Source organism: Martes martes (assembly GCF_963455335.1).
Source record: "Martes martes genome assembly, chromosome: 16".
NCBI lineage: Eukaryota > Metazoa > Chordata > Mammalia > Carnivora > Mustelidae > Martes > Martes martes.
In genome coordinates this window covers 60,988,826-61,007,867 of record NC_137904.1, presented here as the reverse complement: position 1 = coordinate 61,007,867, position 19,042 = coordinate 60,988,826, and the positions used below count along the sequence as shown (strand labels likewise).

At 62.5% G+C, this 19,042-nt stretch overlaps 1 protein-coding gene across 5 annotated transcripts in view; it reads right to left on the bottom strand.

The window, feature by feature from the left end:
* The window catches only part of SEPTIN9 (septin 9), a 149,736-nt gene that overhangs the window by 55,736 nt on the left and 74,958 nt on the right, over positions 1–19,042 (bottom strand). For all 5 annotated transcript variants that reach the window (XM_080827580.1, XM_080827584.1, XM_080827583.1 and 2 more), the window contains one exon: positions 12,928–13,569. In XM_080827580.1, the coding sequence (XP_080683706.1) occupies positions 12,928–13,569 (642 nt within the window). The remainder of the gene's footprint in view (positions 1–12,927; positions 13,570–19,042) is intronic.

Here is a 19,042-nt window from a genome sequence, read left to right as displayed (position 1 = left end):
GAAGTACCCCAAGCTCCGGGAACATCGGTAACCCGGGCGAGCCTGCGGGAGCCGCCAGTGCACGGGACAGACGACCCGCTCTGGGACCTGCAGGGAGGGACGTGCCGCAAGGCCCGGGAGCAGAGCTGGCAGGGGGGACGCCAGCGTGACACCCCAGGTTTAACTCAGCCCCTCCCCAACCAAGAAGGCACACCCCCACCGGCGCCCAGCAAAACCTCTCTCTCCCTCCCTCCTAGCAGCACTCGAGGTCACGAGGAGGGAGCAGAAAAAACGGAACCGGAGCAGTGGGGCGGGGCAAGGGCCGGGCGGGGCGGGGCAAGGGCCGGGCGGGGCGGGGCAAGGGGCGGGCGGGGCGGGGCAAGGGCGGGCGGGGCGGGGCAAGGGCGGGCGGGGCGGGGCGGGGCGGGGCGGGGCGGGGCTTGCGGACGCGGCTGCCCCGAGCTGGGGGGCGGGTGGAGCCGCGGAGAGCAGCCACGCGGGGCTCCCCGCAGCTGTGATCCGAGGGAGAGAAATGAGGCTTCCAATCTGTTCCCACTCAAGGCCCCGACAAGCGGTATCTTATTTCAAAACCAAGGGCAGCGAAGGGGCTGGGAGAGGACGGGGAATACCAGAGTCTCTCCTCTCTAAACGGGGTTTTCTTTCATCATCTCCTGGCGCCTCGCGAAAGAAAGCAGCAGGGGGAGGGTGCCAGCCCGGGCTCCTCCTCGGCATCCCAGCCAAAGCCCCAGCCAAAGCCCCAGCCAAAGCCCCAGCCAAAGCCTCGGGGCAGGGGCGCCGCTTCACGCACTGGCCCGGGGCCCCTCCACCCCCACCCCTGCTGCCCGCCTCCCCGGCCAGCTGAGGACCCAGGCTCTCCGGGGATTCAAATCCGAAGTAAGCAGCTGCCGCGCCTCAGGCCAGAGGCTGGTGTCTCTCGGACTTGATTTCCTAATCCAGCAAATGGGATAACGAGAGAAACTTGGCCAGAGGCTAGCCTTATCTCGCTGCAATTGGGAGGTTATTATCAATCCTCCCGGCTGAGAGGAAGATTTCTCTAACTGCAGTGACTCGGGATGGAGAGGATGGAGAGGATGGAGAGGATGGAGAGTCTTCCAAGGCCGAGTCCCATCCAGTCCCATCCAGAAAGGGAGGTGCCTGGGCCAGATAAAGTGCCTGGGGGGGAGGGAAGAGGGAAGGAAAAGCGAGGGAGGAGGGGCAGGAACGTGCCGGAGGGAGAGGGCTGTGAAGGGAGAGGGGAGGGGAGGACCCACCCGAACAGTGCCTGGAACCGTGCCTGTGACCGCTCAGACTGCACCCCCCAAGCCTCCTCTGGATACCGAGGGTCTGAACAAAATCACCCCATCACTGGAGCCAAGTGTCTCAGCGGTTTGCAGGCACTGGTGTGGGGGGTGCAGCCCAGGCTTCTGTTTAACATGGGGGCACCACCAAGGCCAAGGTGGCTGGCCCCCCCCGCCCCCCCCTTCCCCGCCTAGAGAGCAGAGCGCTAAGAACTGTCCAGAACAGGCTCGCATGATACACAAGGCTTTGGGCAGAGGGAGACTGCTGCCGAATTAAAGCTCAGGGCATTCGGCTTCTCGCTCACTGAGCTGGGCCGCCTCCCCAAAACGGAACGTCCACTTCCAGAGTCGGCCCTGATAAGCCACAGGCAACGGTCTGGATGCGAGGTGGCCCCCGCCCCACAGGGCCTGCACCAGCCCAACCCACGGCGAAGACCCCCACCCAGCACCGCCACAGAAGAAGGTGGGGCCCAGGTAGGGGGCTTATCTCCCGCCCAGCGGACGGGGAGGATCCGCCCTCCTCCACCCCAGCCTCCTCAGTCATGCCCCACCCCAGAAACCCACAACCCCCTGGCCCTACGCCCCCAGCCTGAACTCACCGGGAGCGGGTGTCAGGGCCCGGCCTGAAATCCAGGCCGCCGAGGAGGGTCAGTGGCTTGGGGGCCTTGTTTTAGGAGATGCTTCAACCCTCAGTAACCTGAGCCCCTGTGCTGGGGGCCTGCTGCCTCACCGTGCTGTCCTTCCTATCAGGCACCAAACAGACATTAGTCAGCAGGCAGGCAGGGAGCCACAGACCTGAGGGAGGCCCAACGTTCTTCGACCAGAATTAAGGCGGGGGGTGGGGATCACCCTGCGGAAGAAAACAGAGCCCCTCTTCTCTCTCTAGGGCTGGGATACTGGACCATGCAGAGACGCAGACACGCTGCCCCCCCCACCAGGCAGGGGTCACACCGTGCCTCAGGCATAGCTCTGGGGTCACCAGTGACAAGTGGAGACCGTGGGTGTCGCCTCCCTTCTAGCTCAGTTCCCCGTTGATAACAGGCTCCCCACCCGCTCCCCAACGCCCATGCACAAGAGGAAGCTGACACCCCAAAATCTGCCGGACCCACCTCAGGGGAGGAACAGAGGGAAAAACCACTGTAGACCTCACACCCTCCGGAGGCCCCCACGGGGTCTCCTGTGTGTGCCTGACCACAAGGGAGGCAAGGCCTGAAGTCCCGGTGCCCACAGATGGACAAAAGTGATTCTTTTGTCGGCGGTGTCACTGTCGGTGACAGTGACTGAGAACAGAGGCTTCCAGGCTGGACCCTGGAGCGCAGGATATTAGGGACAGAGGGCCTGGGAAGCAGGGAGGGGCTGCCCGGCCTCATGGTCTGGGGTGGGGGGGCAGGGGGGGTCTGGCCTTGGCCCACACAAGCCCCAGGGCAACCCAGCACGGGACACAGGGCCCACGGGTCTCGAATGATGGTGGGGCCGGGCTGAGCCGGGGCTGCCTGGAAAGCGAATGTGCCATTTCACCAGCTCGAGATGCCCCTCTGCTCCTGGCAAAGCATCTCGAGACTTCGCTGGGGGCAGTGAGGGAAGGGGGAGCGGCTGCCTACCCACCATCAGCGGGGGGGGGCCGGCCCAGGCCCGAGCTCTGCATCTGCAGTAGAACTCCCGGGGGAGGCCAGGCTACGCCATCACCACCAGCATCGAGCCATCCTCTCCAGGAACTCAACCTGGCCCACCGAGCTGACCAAACAGCCTCCGGGGTGTCGTGGGGGCTCCAGCACCTGCGGTCTCGCCGGTGCAACACACCATCTTCCTTAGCCTTCACAGCCAACACCTCAACACCTGGGCAGCAGGTGCTCTCAAGGGAGCGGGGCGGGGGGGGGAACCCCACTAGGGGAGCTGGGCTCAGGGGACCCGGGGATGGGAGGATTTGAGCCTGAGAATGAGATATTTTGGAGTAGAGAATAAAGCCTAGGGACATCCCAAAAAAGCCCCCAAATGAAAATGAATATACACACACATTTTAAAGGAATACATTCATAAGGGCTTGAACCCACCACCCCGAGATCAAGCCCTGAGCTGAGATCAGGAGTCAGAGGCTTCACCGGCTGAGCCACCCAGGTGACCCTGACCCTATTTCTAAGGAAGGTTCTGAATGGGCACATCGTTTAGGGCTGGGGGAAACGGTGGCAGGGGTCGGGGGCAGCAGCTAAAGGGTACGGGGACTCCGTCTGAGGTGATGGAAATAGTCTAGAACTGGACACAGCCATGCCTGCACCAGTCTGTGGGCGTGCCCTTCCCGTGAGCCCTTCTGATGAGCGCACCCCGGGGTCTGTAACATGGATCTTGATAACCTGCTTTGAAAGAAATCAGCAAAGCTCCTGCCACTGCCAGGAAAGTGAAAGGAAGGGAGAACAGGAGAGCGCAGCAGGCACCGGAGAGCTAAGGCTCACTCCGGGAGATGCCACATTTGCACACACACCCCCATCCCGCCCCCCAACATGCCTCAATCTACACAATCCTGTGCCCCGGGTTGTGCTGTAAAATGTGTTTCTTACCAGGAGCTGCGGCCCAGCAAAGTGTGAAAGGCGCTCTCTGGGCCACAGCAAACTTGGGATTCCTGGAACGCACACCTTCACCTGCCTGGACCAGTCTGCCCCCTCCGAGCCCCGGGTCCCCCAGCACAGCCACCAAGAGGGCCCGGCCGGCGTGGTGGAAGCTCTCTCCCCGGGGGGCTGTGGCCCTCTGGACCGGTCACTCTCAGAACCCACCATGTGGCACTGCTCGCATGTCGGAGGGAGCACCCCAGACAGACGCGTCCACTGTGTCTCTGCACCTGGCCCTCCGCGGACGGCGCCTGGACCAGGGCAGTAGCCAAGGAGCACGGAGCGATGGGGCCCACACTATCACCTCCGAACCGTCGGGGAGGGTTTAAGTGGCTTAAAGGATGATCTGGAAAAAACCTTGTTGAGGTTTTAAAAAGGAGGAGGGCCCCTATGAAAGTATCAGGCTCAGACAGTTTCACTAGGGAATTCTCTAAAAGTTGTAACGGGAAGAACACTGTGTTGCTGTTACAACGTTCCAGGACACAGAGAAGAAAGACACACAAATTATTTTTGCAAAGCCAGTGGGGCACTGACACCAAAATTGATAAAAATAGCACACATGCAGGGCGCCTGGGTGGCTCAGTCCGGGAAACGTCTGCCTTGGGTTCAGATCATGATCCCAGGATCTTGGGATCGAGCCCCATATCGGGCTCCCTGCTCCGGGGAGAGCCTGCTTTCCCCTCACCCCCTGCCTGCCTCTCTGCCTACTTGTGATCTCTGTCAAATAAATAAATAAATCTTTAAAAAAAACCATATATATAGCAGGCACAAGCACACCCCACACACACCGGGTCAGGCCCATGTGTGTGTATCTGTGCAAAACCACACGTCCCCACCTCGCTGTTTAAACCCCAATAAATTCCTGTAGATTAATGACAGCAGTACATAAAGCATGAAACCAAAGACGTGCTACAAGCAAACCTGGAAGGCGTGTTTTCTATAATCCTGGAACGCAGGAGGCCTCCAAGCAGAGCACAGATCCCAAGAGAGGGGAAAAAAAAAAAAAGAATGCACTTGACAACCTTCGGATTAAAAAACCTCTGTTTGGAAGTCCACACTATAAATAGAATTCAAAGTCAACAACCGGGAAGAAGCACTTGTACCAGCGACAGACAACAAAGGTGCACGAGGGACTCAGCGACAGACAACAAAGGTGCACGAGGGACTCTTAGGAAGAAAACATCAACAGCACAAGGACAAACAGCCCAAGCTGGGCTAAGAAGGGCAGGAAGGAGCCGCTCAGGGAGAAACCAGGACCTGTAAACATGGGAGAAGATACTCCCCTTCCCACCCAGAAAGACAGAGCAGATAAAGTCCCCGTCCAACAGCTGGCCAGGGCCCGGGACCACTGTGCGTGAGCCCCAAAATCTGGTGTGACCACTCCAAGGCCGGTGTGGCGCCACGCACAGACAGTTTAAATGCACTGGCCCCGAGGTGCAGACAATCCCCTCCTGAAATCGGGCAATCCCGGGCACACGAAGAGGAACACGGGGCAGCTCATCGAAGCCTCACGCATCCCGGTGACCAGCGGGGCAGGACGAAAGGACCAAAGGGACCCGCTGGGCACGAAGACAGCCCCAGGATAATGGAGAAGTAGTTGTAGGGGTCTGATGTCACTTGTAACTTACGCAGACTCCTCTCCACGGGCACCGAAGGACAGTCCCCACGTACAAACCCCGAAAGGCCACATAACACGACCCGCTGCTAACACGGGTTGCCCCGGGGAAGAAGGGGGAGGGGGTGTCCAGAAAGACAGTCTTCCTTTCCAAAGTTCCTGGGATCATTATTTCTTCTCTTTGAACACTGGCCGCGCTGCTCTTTGGAGCAAGAGTGGAAAAGCTAACCTGGGGTCCAGAGTGGACAGGCCTGCGGAGGGAGGGGCACCGCGCTCCCGGGCTGGGCCCGCGCTGGTCGGCTTCACCCAACACCGCTTTCATTCTAAGAGGCTGTGCGGGAGGAACCGTGCCCAGCGCACAACGAGAAACCGGCCCCGGGGGCCAAAGTGATGGGCGAGCAGGGAGCAGCCTGCGGGAGCCCAGGCGGCCTGAGGACGATCCCTGTCGGTCGTGCCCCCACACACAGGTGGGCAAGGCCTCCCGGGGACTCCCGCCTCCTCACCTTCTATGCAGCGTTGGAAACTCTGGGTGTCCTTCTGAAAGGAGGGAGGTGGCAGTAGAGGGAATGGGGAGGGGAGATCAACCGTGGGACCTCTGTGCCCCCCTCTTTAAAAAAGCGCGTCCCCTTTCATCCCTGTCCCACGGCACGGGGAACTGGAAGCTCAGTCCCAGGCACAGGCGGCCTCTGCTCACCAGCTACATCCCAGAGCTCCCGGCACCCCTGGAATTCCAGGGGAGGAGCACCTGTGATGCCCACAGAAAGCCCCAGGTCGGGGAAAGCCAACCTGGGGAGAGGAAGGCACATCGTACCCAGAGGAAAGCCTCCGGGCCTGCTTCCCCGCACCGCCCCCCCCCACCCGCCACGGCACTCGGGCAGGCCACCACAGGTCCACACTGGGCCACAGCAGACCGGTGTGGACCAAGGGGCATCCTCCAGGCCAACCATCAGGACCCAGAGTCCGGCCAGGGCTGCCCACCCTTCCCGGCACCAGGTGGGGGTCTGAGCGTGCTCCTCCAGCACTGAATGTGTCCTCTGTCCGTGCCGCACAGTGCGTGGCTGTCTGGCACGGGCACGTCCCACAGACAGCGGCCCCATTGTGCAGACCCGGGCTCCCAGCAGCTGTCCCGGAATGAGCCCGCAGGAGGCCTCACCCAGCGCCATGTGTCGGGAGCCCGGGTTCCATCCTGGGGCCAGGCTGGGTGGTCAGGGCCACAGCCCCCGAAGCTGAGAAGCACTGAGACCCGCCTCCAGCGCCTGCCTCCCTGCCCTGCCCTGCCCTCCCCGCAGCTGTGCTGAGCTCCTGTAAGGCATCAGGCATTCCGCAGCTGCTGGCGCTGCATTCCCTGACGGGTCCTTCTCACCCCTGGGCTGGGCTGGGCAGACAGCCGGCCGGGTGGCCAGGGGAGGCGGGGCCCTTTGTCCAGGCAGCGGAGGCAAGTTCTGTCCTTGCTGCCCCCTTCTCTGCTCACCTCAAAGGACAGACCCCTGGTCCTGGCCACTGTCCTCCTGCACCCCTGTGCACGGGGACTTCGTGCCTCAGACCGGGAGGGGCCGGCTGCTCGTTCCTACTGGAGGAAGGGGGAAGAAACCCAATCCCGAAAAGTACGTGGGTGCCTGGACGCTCTCTAGGGCTGAGTCAGGGACAGGGGAGCTCAGAGCAGAGGGATCCTTCCAGGTAAGACAGCCTGCGGGGGGACCATCCCTGCTGGAGGCATGGCCTTGTTCTGCCAGAAGAGAAACACTTGGGGCGCCTGGGCGGACGCCTGACTCTTGATTTCAGCTCAGGTCCTGATCTCAGGGTCCTGGGATCGAGCCCCACATCAGGCTCCCTGCTCAGCGGGGAGGCTGCTTCTCCCTCTCCCTCTCCCTCTGCCCCCTCACCCCCTGCAGGCAGACGTGCATGTGCTCTCTCTGTCTCTCTCAAATAAATAAATAAAGCTTTAAAAAAAAAAAAAAGAAAGAAAGAAAGAAAGAAAAGAAGCATTTAGCTCCACACAGAGGAAATCCTGCAGGCCAAGGGCCCAGGGCTCGGTGAGGTGCGAGCCCACTGCTCTGCTTGCTTGATCACACACAAATGAGTCCCTCAGCATTTATCAAGCTCCTGCTGTATGCCACGTGCTGGAGGAAATGTCACCAGGGAGTTCATGGCCCAGCGTCAGGCCCAGCGTGGACCCTAGCTAGGGGGGTGTCCTGTAAACAGGGCGGGGTGGGGGGGGAGTGTCGGGAGGCTTTGCAGAGCCCGGGCCTTTCCTCCCTAATCACACGGTGGTCACCCTCTCACCCGCCTCCCCACTCAGGGCCTGGCACATTCCCACCCATGTCATTGGCCAGCCCTCTTCCCCCTTCACACTCAGTACACACCCGTCTTTCCCTGACGCCTCTGCCAGCCTCCTCCCTCCCTGCATCCCTGCCGGGGGCCCCAGGAGCCCCCTGCCTGCAGCCCCCCCATGTCCCCCGCAGAGCTGACACCTTCTCCCTTCTGTCTCAGCCCCTAACGCAGGCCTGGGGTACCAGGCACCCGGGTCCCCCCCGGGAAGGCAGGCAGGTGCCCGCCGTGTGCGCAGACACCGTGCCCAACACCACAAGCTTGGGGAGCCGGCGGCCCCCGCCTCAGTGTTCCACCCCCAGCCAACACCATTTCTAGAAGCTTTTAGTCAGAGGGAAACCCTACTGAGACACCTAGCGAGTCCGCCTCACCCCATTCACACCCACCATCACCAGCCACGCCCAGCCGCCCCGTGGGACGGGTTCCCACCCCACCTCCTCAGGACAGAGGCCCCAACCACTCTCGTGGGACAGATCAAGAAACTGAGGCTGGGGGCGGGCAAAGGGATGGCTCAGAACCAGCGGGCCCATGGGGCGGCACCAGGACCCTGGCAAGAACTCAGCGGGAGCCGGTCTAGGGTGCTGCGATCCCCACCCTGCCCAGGCAGCCCCAGCCTCCCCCAGGGCTCCCAACGAGCATCCCGAGATGGCAAAGCAGCAGCCCAGGGACTGAGCAGCCTCTGCCCGCCTTATAAGGCAGCCTCGGGGGAAACTTGGCCGTTGTCAGCCCCAGAGCCGGAGGTGGGTGGTTCCCGGGGGGGCGGTGGGGAGCAGAGCCAGCGGCTCACGGCCGTGCAGACATGGTTCCGGGTCCCGCGGCCCAGCCCTACCCAGAGCCACCCATGCAGAGGCGGCAGAAAGGCAGGGACCTGGGCAGGGGGACAAGGCCGTACTCAACCAGAGCCTCAGAGAAGCAGGGATGACCAAAGGGTGACAAAGAGGGTCAGGGGCCAGGGTCGGAGGTCAGCAGCCTCAGAAACACAGACCCCAACATGCCAGGACGGAGCAGGTCAGACCTGTGGGTTCTTGGTTGACCAGGAAAGGATCTGCTTGGTCCCTGCAAGGTCCCATGGGGTCCCCGGGGTCCCTGCGTCTGCCTGCAGGGGCCACAAAAAGCCACCTCACCCCCCCAACCGTGTTTGACTGAGCCCTCCCTCCATCTGGGTCAGTCAGCCAGTTTAAAAGAATCAAAACCAAAACCAACCAACCAACCCTGAAAAAAACAGACAACAGCCTTACCTTCAAATATCTCAGAACCCAGTGGGGGGCATGGAGGGAATTCTGAGAAACACCGAGCGAATGCTGGGAGTGGATATCGCTGACTATAGCTAAACTTGAGATTCTAGCTCTTAGATTTTCTGAATTTGAAAGAGAAGGTATGGCTGAGAAACTATTTTCACGTTAGAAGTTTAGTGGAGGAGGGGCACTGGGTGGCTCAGTCAGTTGAGCATCTGCCTTTGGCTGGAGTCGTGATCCCAGGGTCCTGGGATCCAGCTTCTAGAAGGACTCCCGCTCCCTCTGCCCCTCACCCTGCACAAGCTCGCGCAAGCGCACACCTCTCTCTGTCACAGAAATAAATAAAATATTTAAAAAGGAAAAAGAAGTTTAGCATAGGAAAAATTTTTCTTGCAACACAATTAACATTCCAAACCAAACACAAGGTAAGACACACACACACATACACACGCGTGTGCGCACACACACGCACAGGCAAAAAGGCACAGGAGTCAAAGGAAGTGAGGCTACTTCTGGGGAGGGCTTTAGGGAAGAGGCACCATTTGAGCCGGGCTCTGAAGGATGCATAGGAGTTCAAAAAGCAGTGCTGTGAAAAGGAAGGAGGTCAGGGGCCAGGGGCCAGGAGGTCAGAGCAAGAGGTGAGGAAAGGGGGCCTCTGGAGGCTGTGACAGGACCAGAGCAGGAAGAGCCCAGGGAGCAGGGGTGAATCAGCTGTGGAGGGCCCCACAGAAGCGGGCCAGGAAGACGTGGGGCCGGTGCGGATTTCATCAGTGCTGTGCCCTAGGGGGCTCCATCTGGGAGCAACTCGGCTGTGGTCCCCGAGACCCTGTCCTGCACCAGCCCAGAAGGCAGAGGACACAGGAGCCACAGCCCAGAAGGCAGAGGAGACACAGAGCTCCCACCCTCCTGGATCCTTTGCCCCTGCGGAGCAGCTGGCCTCGGGTGCCAGGGACAGCGTGCCCACGGGGGGGGGGCAGTCGGGGTCAGGGGCATCTGCGAAGGGGCGGAAGGGGATGGCAGCGCTAGTGGGGTGGGAAAGACGGATGCGGAGCCAGGCTGAGGGACAACCAGGTCTGTGTCTGGATGGACTGGACAGGCTGTGACCAGAGGAGGGGCAGGGGAGAAGATGCAGCCTCCGAGCAGGGGCCCCCAGAAGCGGCTGCGACAGATTCCAGAACCACACCTCCACCGGGAAGGCCCTGCCCGCCCCCGGGCTTGCCCAGGACTCTTAAGACTGGACATCCAAGGCCAAGGCCATCAGGGCCAAGTCCTCCGGCCCACAGTGGGCCCGGCTTCCTTCTCCTCACCCGACGTCTCACCCTGCCTTACTCGAGGGCTCAAGGACCAGAGTCACCGCAGTGCTGCCCGAAGGGAACAGAGTCCTCCCCAACTGAGCCATCTGAGCCCCCCACTTCCTCCAGTACCCCCTCAACACCCCACCAGCATCCCGCCCCTTGGCAGCCACCCGTCTAACCAGATCTGTCCAGCCTGAAGGTTCTCGACCTGTGAGCACTGGTCTTAGAGAGCCCCTTCCCCACCCAGCCGATGCGATGCAGCGGGTCAGGGCACACGCACGTACACACGTGCCTGGCACACACACCCCCGGCTTATGCTCCTTGGCAGGAGGATAGCCCCTGGATCCCCGTCTGCTGGGCCCACCAGCTGCTCTCGGAGGGGCACCAGGGCTGCTGACTGCAGAGCTCTGGCGCTGGGTTTGGACAGTTAAACTTTCTTCCACGGAGAAACTCTATAGTTCCTCTGAGCTCCAGGGTCCCGGGCACCTCGGGACAGCTGCCTCAGCTCCCCTTCTTGGCCTGGTTAAATCCTACTTTCTCCAAGGCTGGCTCACAGGGCTTGGGCTCTGGGAAGACCTCCACTGCCCCCTTGATGGCTCCTGATGGCGGAAGCCAGTCTGGCTGGCCCCAGCGGCCCCGGCTCCCAGCACAGCGTCTTTCGGGCCAAGTGGGGCCCGAGCCACGTTGGTGCTGGAGAAAGACATTCTTGCACTTCCGAGGCTGTGCCCCGCCTGCCTTGCTGACCCAGGGCAGTACCACCCTGGGCAGACCCCCTCCTGCCCCTCTCCCAGAGCCAGACCGCCTCCTCACACATCCAGCACCAGCCACCATCGAGATCTGGACACAGACGGGGGCACCAACACCTCACCCCCGGGAGGGGGTCATACCTGGTGGCAAAGGCCCTGGACCAACAGAAGACCCCTCCCCACACACTGGACACGCCTTCGTGCCAGCACCACAGCACCTGAGTGGGTGGGCGTGGCCCTGCAGGGTCATGTCCAGGGAGACTGGAGAGTGGGCTGAGGCCCAGCACTGCAGGCAACGCCAAGTCTCGGCCCCTGCCCCCATCCCCAGCTGCTCCCACCAAAGCGTGAGGAGCACGGGGAGCCCCCATCCAATGCCCCGCCCCGTCCAACGCCAAAAGCCATCCCAGTCCCTAAGCCCGTGGAGCACGGGAAAACCTGCATTCACAAAGGAAAACCAAGAAAAACTGAAAGCAGGGCGTGGTGGGGCGTGGCCCGAGGAGCAGCAGCAGGACGGGGTCCACCCACAGGACGGGCTACTAACTCAGCAGTAAAGAGTACGGAAGTGCCCACACGTGTGACACCGCCGAGGGCCAGCAAGGACACGGTGCTCGGAGGAGTCGGCCGGACACAGAAGGACGAACATGGTCGGATCCCACATCCGGGAGGTCTGCGGAGACGGAAGGTAGATGGGGGGGCGCCCACGGCCGGCGGAGGCGGGGCGGGGAGTTATGCTCGCTGGGGACACAGCTTCGGCTGGGGAAGGCTCTGGAGGCGGACGGCAGAGTCGGCTGCATGACGGCGTGAGCGGGCTCGATGCCGCCAAGCCGCACACTTCACGACGGCTCAAGTGGTCAATTCACGCTACGCGTGTTTTACCAAAATAAAAAGGAATAATCAAACGCCTAGAACGTTCTGTTTATCCGACCCAAAGAATACTTACTGGACGTTTACTGGGTCCTGTGCTTGGAAAGGGTTTGCAGCCCTGCCGGTTCCTGACCGCTGAGGGGCCCAGAATACGGTGTCCCATGGCCAGATGTTCCCCAGCAGGCCCCAGCGAGCTCCCCACGGAAGCACAACTCCGGGTTTGGGCACCCAGAGGACAGCAGCACCCAAGCCCCTGGCTTCCCTCCCTCACTGGAGGAGCACCCCACGCGGAGCTGCACGCAGGTTATCACAGGGCTCCCTGGCGCAAGGACCCCTTCCCAGCGGCCCCAAGAATCAGGGCACAGAGATCAGGCGTTCTTGTCTCCTGTGCCTCCGGCCACGACCTTCCCTCCCTAAGAGCTGGAGGAAGACCCTCCAGGACAAAACCTCGAGAGGGAACGAACTCCCTCCTCCCACCCGAGGCCCTGCCACACAGGGCAGCCCACAGTCTCTCCTGAGCAGGAGCCTGCCTCCCCGCGGCCCGGTGACCAGCAGCACGTGGGAGCCCGTCCTTGGGTCCCAAACCCATTCTACCCACGTCCTGACGTGAGCCTGCCGCCTCCCCATTTCCCAGACTTGGGATCCCCGCCGTGTGGGACTCTCCCAGCAGAAGCTCTACACCATGGCGCATTCTGACCAGCAAAGGGGGCCCCCTGAGCCCCCAAGATTCTGCCCGAAGTCCAACACAAGCTGAGCTTCTGCCGCATCCTGGTCCAACCCCCACGCACAGAAAAGGACGCCAGTGCCCCCATCGGGCTTGGGACCCCTGCCCCGGTGTATTCTTGGCCTCCCCGGAATCGTGTCTCCACCACCTGCTACCCATCCCTCCCCCACCAGCCAGACTCCAGGCAAAGCGAGCTCCCACCCCCGCGCACCAGAGCGCGGAGGACACGCGTTTGCTACTCACCCTCTTGGCTCTTCGGGGGGGCCTCGACCACGGGGGGCTGGGGCTTGGGCTCCAGCCGGCTCTGCAGCTGAGACATCAAGCCGTGTTCTGAATTCTCCAGGGTCTGGGGCGGGAGCGGGGAGGCGGGCCCCTCGGCCGGCTTGGGCACCTGGATCTCGACCCTCTTGGGGGCCGCGTCCACAGTGGGAGCTGCGGGCACCTCGGGGATCTTGGAGGCAGGGCTCTCCATCCTCCGGTGGGCTGACTCCTGGGGCTTGACTATGGTGATCTCCGTCCTCCGAGGGGCGGGCTCCGGCGTCTTGTGGCCCAGTGCCTCAGCTCGCTTGAGCCCAAAGCGGGACGGCCCGGCGGCCCCGGAGCTCTCCACCTGCTTGGACGAGATGTCGATGGAGATCTCCGTGCGCCGGGACACGGGCTCGGCCTTGGGCCCGGAGAGCTCGACCCTCCGCAGGGCAGCCTTGGGGGATCGCTGGCTGAGGGAGTCTACATGGCGGGCTGCGGGCTCGGAGTTCTTCACTCCCAGGTCCTGGAACTTCTGGGTGGAGCTGGCCACAGTGGCCCGGAGCACGGGGGTCTGGACCCTCCGGTGCGGGGTGGAGTTGGGCGTCTCGGCCTCCTCGACCTCAAAAGATCTTTTCAAGGCTGGAAAACAGAGAGGGGGGATGTGAGGAGCAGGCGGTTGGGGAACGCGCTGCACGGTAGTGGGCAGGGGTGCTGGGCAAGGGGCCCGGGAGACTCCCGCACCCTCCACCTCTTGGGAAGAAAGGGAACAGCCCCACTGTCCCAGGGGACCCCGCCGCCAGCAATCGTGCCCACTGGAGGAGAGGGAGCAAGGCTGGAGTCTGCAGGACACCAGCCTCTCGCTCCCCCACGGCCACGGGGTCCACGTGCCAGCCACGTTTTCTACAAAGATGTTCTGGCTCTAGGCGAGCTGTGATTTCTTCCTTGCCGGCCTTCACCTGTCCTCACCTCCACCCAACACAGACACCACCAGACAGCAACTGGGCAGAGCAATGGGGGCAGGGAGGGGGCGTCCCCAGTCACACCAGCCACAGCCGTAACTTGCAGAATCACGACAGCAAGGAGGTCATCACGACGACCCGCCACCAACAGCGGCGCGGAACCTCTAGCACAGGCACTGGGTTTACTGCGTACATTGATGCCTCCCGCGACCCTCTGCTGTAAACACTGCTGTTAGCCCCTGGTACCGATGGGGAAACTGAGGCCCCCATGCTTAAGAAATGTGCCCAACGGTGAGGACGTGGAGCGGCGGGGCCAGAAGATGCGTCTGTCCAGCTGCGAGGCCCGCGGTCCCGTCTGCTTGGCTGTCCCGTTTCAGGTGGCGTAACGGAGCCCTGGCATGGTCCACACCACCCCACTCTCTCTGTCCTCTCCCCTGGCTGCATCTGTCCCCACGCTTGGCTACCTGCCCCAGCCAGACCTCGGCCCCCGGGGGGAACCTGGCCATCTGACTCCCACTCTGCAGCCCAGCGCTCCCGCCCGGCCACCGGCCACCTCCGCCAGGACCTGTTCCAAGGCCAGGGGACGGTGCCTGGGAAGCCACCAGCCCATCCCCACAGTCCCGGCACTACCGTCCCAATAAGAACCAGTCACTCCCGTTACCAAGAGCAGAGTAGGAAGGGCCCACACGGCAGGAACACTCGCCAGCGGCTTCCCGGCCCGGCCCCCAGCAGGCTGGGCGGCCCATAGTGTCTCTCCCACCCCTCGCCCCACCTCGCCAACACAGCTCCCTGAGCCCAGGATTTCCTGGGACCCCACAAAGCTCCTTCCTGGGCCCCCAGCTGGCCAGGGTCCCAACAATAGCAATCTGGGGCCATTCTCAGCGCCATTCCCCCAACCCCGCGTCTTCCTTCTGCCAATTTCCAGCATAGTCTTGTCTCTTCCCAGGGATGGTGTTTCCTCCAGAGACCAGGGCCTGGCGGGTGGCTGAGTGGGTGGGTGGCCTGGGAAGCAAGTGCTCGTCGGCAAGAGTGAGGGAGCGAAGGAGGCCCTCATCCCCAACGTCTAGCGGCCGTGCTCCCCCACCGCAGCACCCAGCCGCACCACTCTCAGCCCTGGGCACGCCTCCTTCTCGGGACACAAAGAGCACAAAATCCCGAGCTGCAAAGCTCAGCCATCCCAGAGGCCCCGCAGGGACAGACACGTCGCTGGTCCGAGGGACCTAGCCTGCCACTGAGCGCTCTGTCCCGGGAACCCATCTGCCTGCCGCTCAGCTCCGCTGCCGCCGGGCAACCCGGGTGCCCCACGTGGCCAGAGCTTCAGACTCAGCGGGAGAATCTGGAAATCTGCTTTTCTGTCTGGGCCATCCGATCGGAATATGCGGGCGCAGAGGAACACCACCCCTCTTCAAACACGGAGCAGTCAAACGGAATCCCACCCAGGCTGCAACTGGCCTGGGGGCCCAGCGAGTGACCTCCGGTGGAGAGCATGGCCAAGGGCACCGGGGTCCCGTGCCAGGTGGCAGGGATGTGTCCGAGACACCACAGCTCTCCCCGGGGGTCTAGCCCCTAAGGGAACCACGGAGTGCAAACTGCCCGTTCCAAAGAAGGCTGAGGTGACAAAGGACGGGCCAGGGTGCCTCCCACCGGACGGGAGCCCAGAGCTGAACACCTGGAATTGGGGCCATTGGGGCTCCCCGGGGCCTCAAGGCATCTGGTCCAGCCCCGGCCTCGAGAGCACTGTCCAAACTGCCCCCACAAATGTCTGTGAGCTCCCTAGAGGAGGCGTCCGCACTCCCCCCACCTGGGCACAGGCATTTCCAGTCGTCCCTGGGGTTAATCCCTGGGGCCCGAGGTGGAGAACAGAAATCAGGGTCGGCGGCCTTTGCCCAGGTTTGCCCCAGAACGAGACGACCTCCGTGGGAAGCCCACTGGAGGTGCCCTCGACCACCGACTCGGGAGGCAGGACCATGCCCCACGCGAAGCCCTCCCTGACTCAGGCACACACGGTTGCTGGGGGAAGTGATGAGTTGGGCCCCGACCCACACACAGTCAGCGGTGGGCCCAGTCAGTAACCCTCCTCCCTCTGCAGGTCGCTGCCACGGCCGCCTCCACAGACGCCCACGCCCCTTCCCACCCGCCGCCCTCTCCACCCACTGCGTGCCCCGTCGCAGCACCCTTCACCCTGGGCCCTACATGACTTGTGCGCCTCTCGCCCCGCACACCATCGGCCGAGGTGCTCACCCTTGGGCTTCAGGCCCCCTCCCATCCCGGGTCAGTCCTGGGCTCCAAGGGAACGGGAGCCATTCCCACTGTCGGGGCAGGGACTGCCCACAAGCCTCTGGGTTGTTAGGGTTGTTCTTGCCAACTTACACCACCCCCCAAACAAGCACACCACCCCCACCGCCTCCCTTAATGTCAAGTGTCCCCCCCACCCCCACCCCCGACCACCACCACCAAAACCAGGCTCGCTGTCGCCTCCTGCCCCGCCCCAACCCAGTTCACACCTCTCCCTTCAATGTCATCCAGGCCATGTCAGGAATATGGCGACTGGCTTCAGGGTTGGGGGGGATGTTTGGGGTCCCCGGAAACATCTTAACTCCACGAGCCACCTCTCCGTCCCTTCATGGGCCTCAGGTGCTGCTTCTGCATGAGCTGGGATGAGGTGGGAGCAGGTCCCAGGTCTGGACCCATGGGCACGGAGCCCTGGGGAAGCCCCAGACCAGGGGTCTCGGAGTGGAGAGGAACAGGGTCTTCACTGCCTTTTCAGCCTGTGAAGCTCCACCTCCCCGTACGGTTCTAGAGGGGGTTGAACTGTGTCCCCCCAAAAGATATGGCCCAGTCCTGACCCCCAGAACCTGTGAAGGGGGCCTTAACTTGGGAAGATAAGCTAAGGATTCGCGACGACGCCATCCTGAGTGTAGGAGGGGCTCTAAATCCTCTAAGTGTTCTCCCCCAAGACAGAAAACGGGGATTTGAGGCACAGAGTCAGGCCCTGGGAGACCGTGGGGACCAGCAGTCATGCAGCCAAGGGACGCCTGGGGCCACCAGAAGCTGGGGGAAACAGGGAGGATTCTCCCCTCGTGCTTTTGGAAAAAGTATGACCCGGCCGACACCTTAACTTCGGACTTCAGGCCTCCAGAACTGTGAGAATAAATTTCCGGGGTTTGAGCCCCAGTCTGTGCTAATTTCTTACGGCAGCCCCAAGAAGTGACCACAGGGACCTCTGGAGGGCTGAGACCTCTGCCTGGGCTCTCCCGATGGTGCTGCCACCCCGCCCTGCACCCCAGCCCACCCCCCCCACCAGGGACCCAGGAGAAAAAGCCACCTCCTTTTCCTCTTCTGGAATCACACAGACCCCAGATGGTAGGAGCCATCGTCAGGAGTGACCCCGCTCTAGATTTACACTGGGAAATTTGGTGATGAAACAAGGTCATTTTTCAGGGCAGGCTTCCCAAGGGACGCCCTGTACAAAGCTGCCTCCCCACGGAGGATGTCCTGACAGGAGCAGCACCCAGCTGGGAAAAATTAGCAGACTGTCCTGAAGCTTCCTGCCTCAGAATCCTAAAAACACACTCTGGATCCCAGACACACACATACAGCCCCCCATCCTTGGAAGCCCCCTCCACCAGCTCCAAGGGAGACAGGTGTGACCTCCCCCAGCAGCAGGTCCCTCTCCCCTTCCCATCGTCTGGGAGGGAGCGATCCTGCCATCCACCCCCACCCGGCAGGAGGCGCCCCCCCTCTGCTTACACAGTTCCCAAAACAAGACTGCCCCCCTTCTCCCTCCTCTGTATTCAAGTCCCCCCAAAGCCAGGCTCAAACCTCAGCTGCTCCCCAAGGTCCCCCCCGCCAAAGGGCACCAGGAGCCTGGAGACGGTGGTCCATGCACCTTGGCCTGCTGCTGGGAATTCACCCCCAGGAAATAATCCGAAGCAGATTTACACGTGGGGACGTTCCCATCAGCGTTAAAACAGCAAACGCTGGAAACAATCCGGATTTACGTAGATGTTCTAAACCCATATGCCGAAGTCCTGCGCAGTCATCAAAATCACGGTTTTGCAGATGAGAGATGTTGAGAGTATCGAGTAAAAATAGCAGACGCGTGCCCAGATCGGGCTGCGTCGCACACGCACACGTGCGGTGCACACGCACGCTCGCGGAGGACGCCCGCTCCGGAGGGGGCTCACGTGGGGGCTTTTCTCCACGAGGCCTCCTGCCTTTTCCCGGCACGCCTGCCCCACGTGTGGGCCGCTTAACACTTTCAGGAAGTAAGACCATCAACACTGTTTTTAAAAAACAGCCCTTGCTGAGAACAGGGGAGGCTGTGGGTAATCACACGCCGGCCCAGCCCCACTCCTCCTGCCCCAAAGCCCGGCCCTCTCCCGCCCACTAACCACCTCCAGGCCCAGCCGGCGCGCGGAGGCCGGGCCGCCTCTCCAGATGCTCGTCCGTCCGTGCCCGTGGGGGTCGAGGCAGGAGCAGCCCGGATCTGGGCCTGTTTAAGGAGGAATGCGGGGCACACAAGGGGCCATTGTGCAGGCCCCTTCCGACCACAGGCTGCGGCGAAGCTTTCCCGTTTCCGGGTGCACAGAGCGGCCGGTTTGGGGAGGGGGCACCGGGGGTGATCATGGAGCCCTGCTCCAGCGGGGGAGGGGTGGGGGGGACAAATGTTATGCAAGGAATGTCACAGACTAAGGTCAACCCCCAAATCCGAACCCAACTCCCAGGGGCCAGAGCGCTGGGGACGCGGCTGATCGTTGGGTCCCATTCTGGGCTCCGGCCCCAGGACCGCCGCCCCGGCCAAGGGAGCCTCTTCGAGGTAGTGGTAGAGCAGGCTCTGTCCCTGAACCGGGTGGCCACCCAGGAGCCTGGGCCGCGGCCCAGGGAACCAGGCAGGGAGTACTGCCCTCGTCCCGAGCCTCTAGGGCAAGGCCACAGGGAAACGCCACCCCGGAGGTGACAGCTCGGTGTCAGGACACGCAGGGCTAGCCGAGAGGCCCTGGTTCTCCTGTGGGGGCTGGGCCCTGGCATAGGCCGCTGGCTCTGGGTCAAGAACTTCAGTAAGGCCTTGGGGAAGGACAGAACGGGGTCTCGCCGCAGGGCAGAGGGCCCAGCGCCCCTGGAGGGGCTTGGGTTGCCGCACTGTGTGGGAC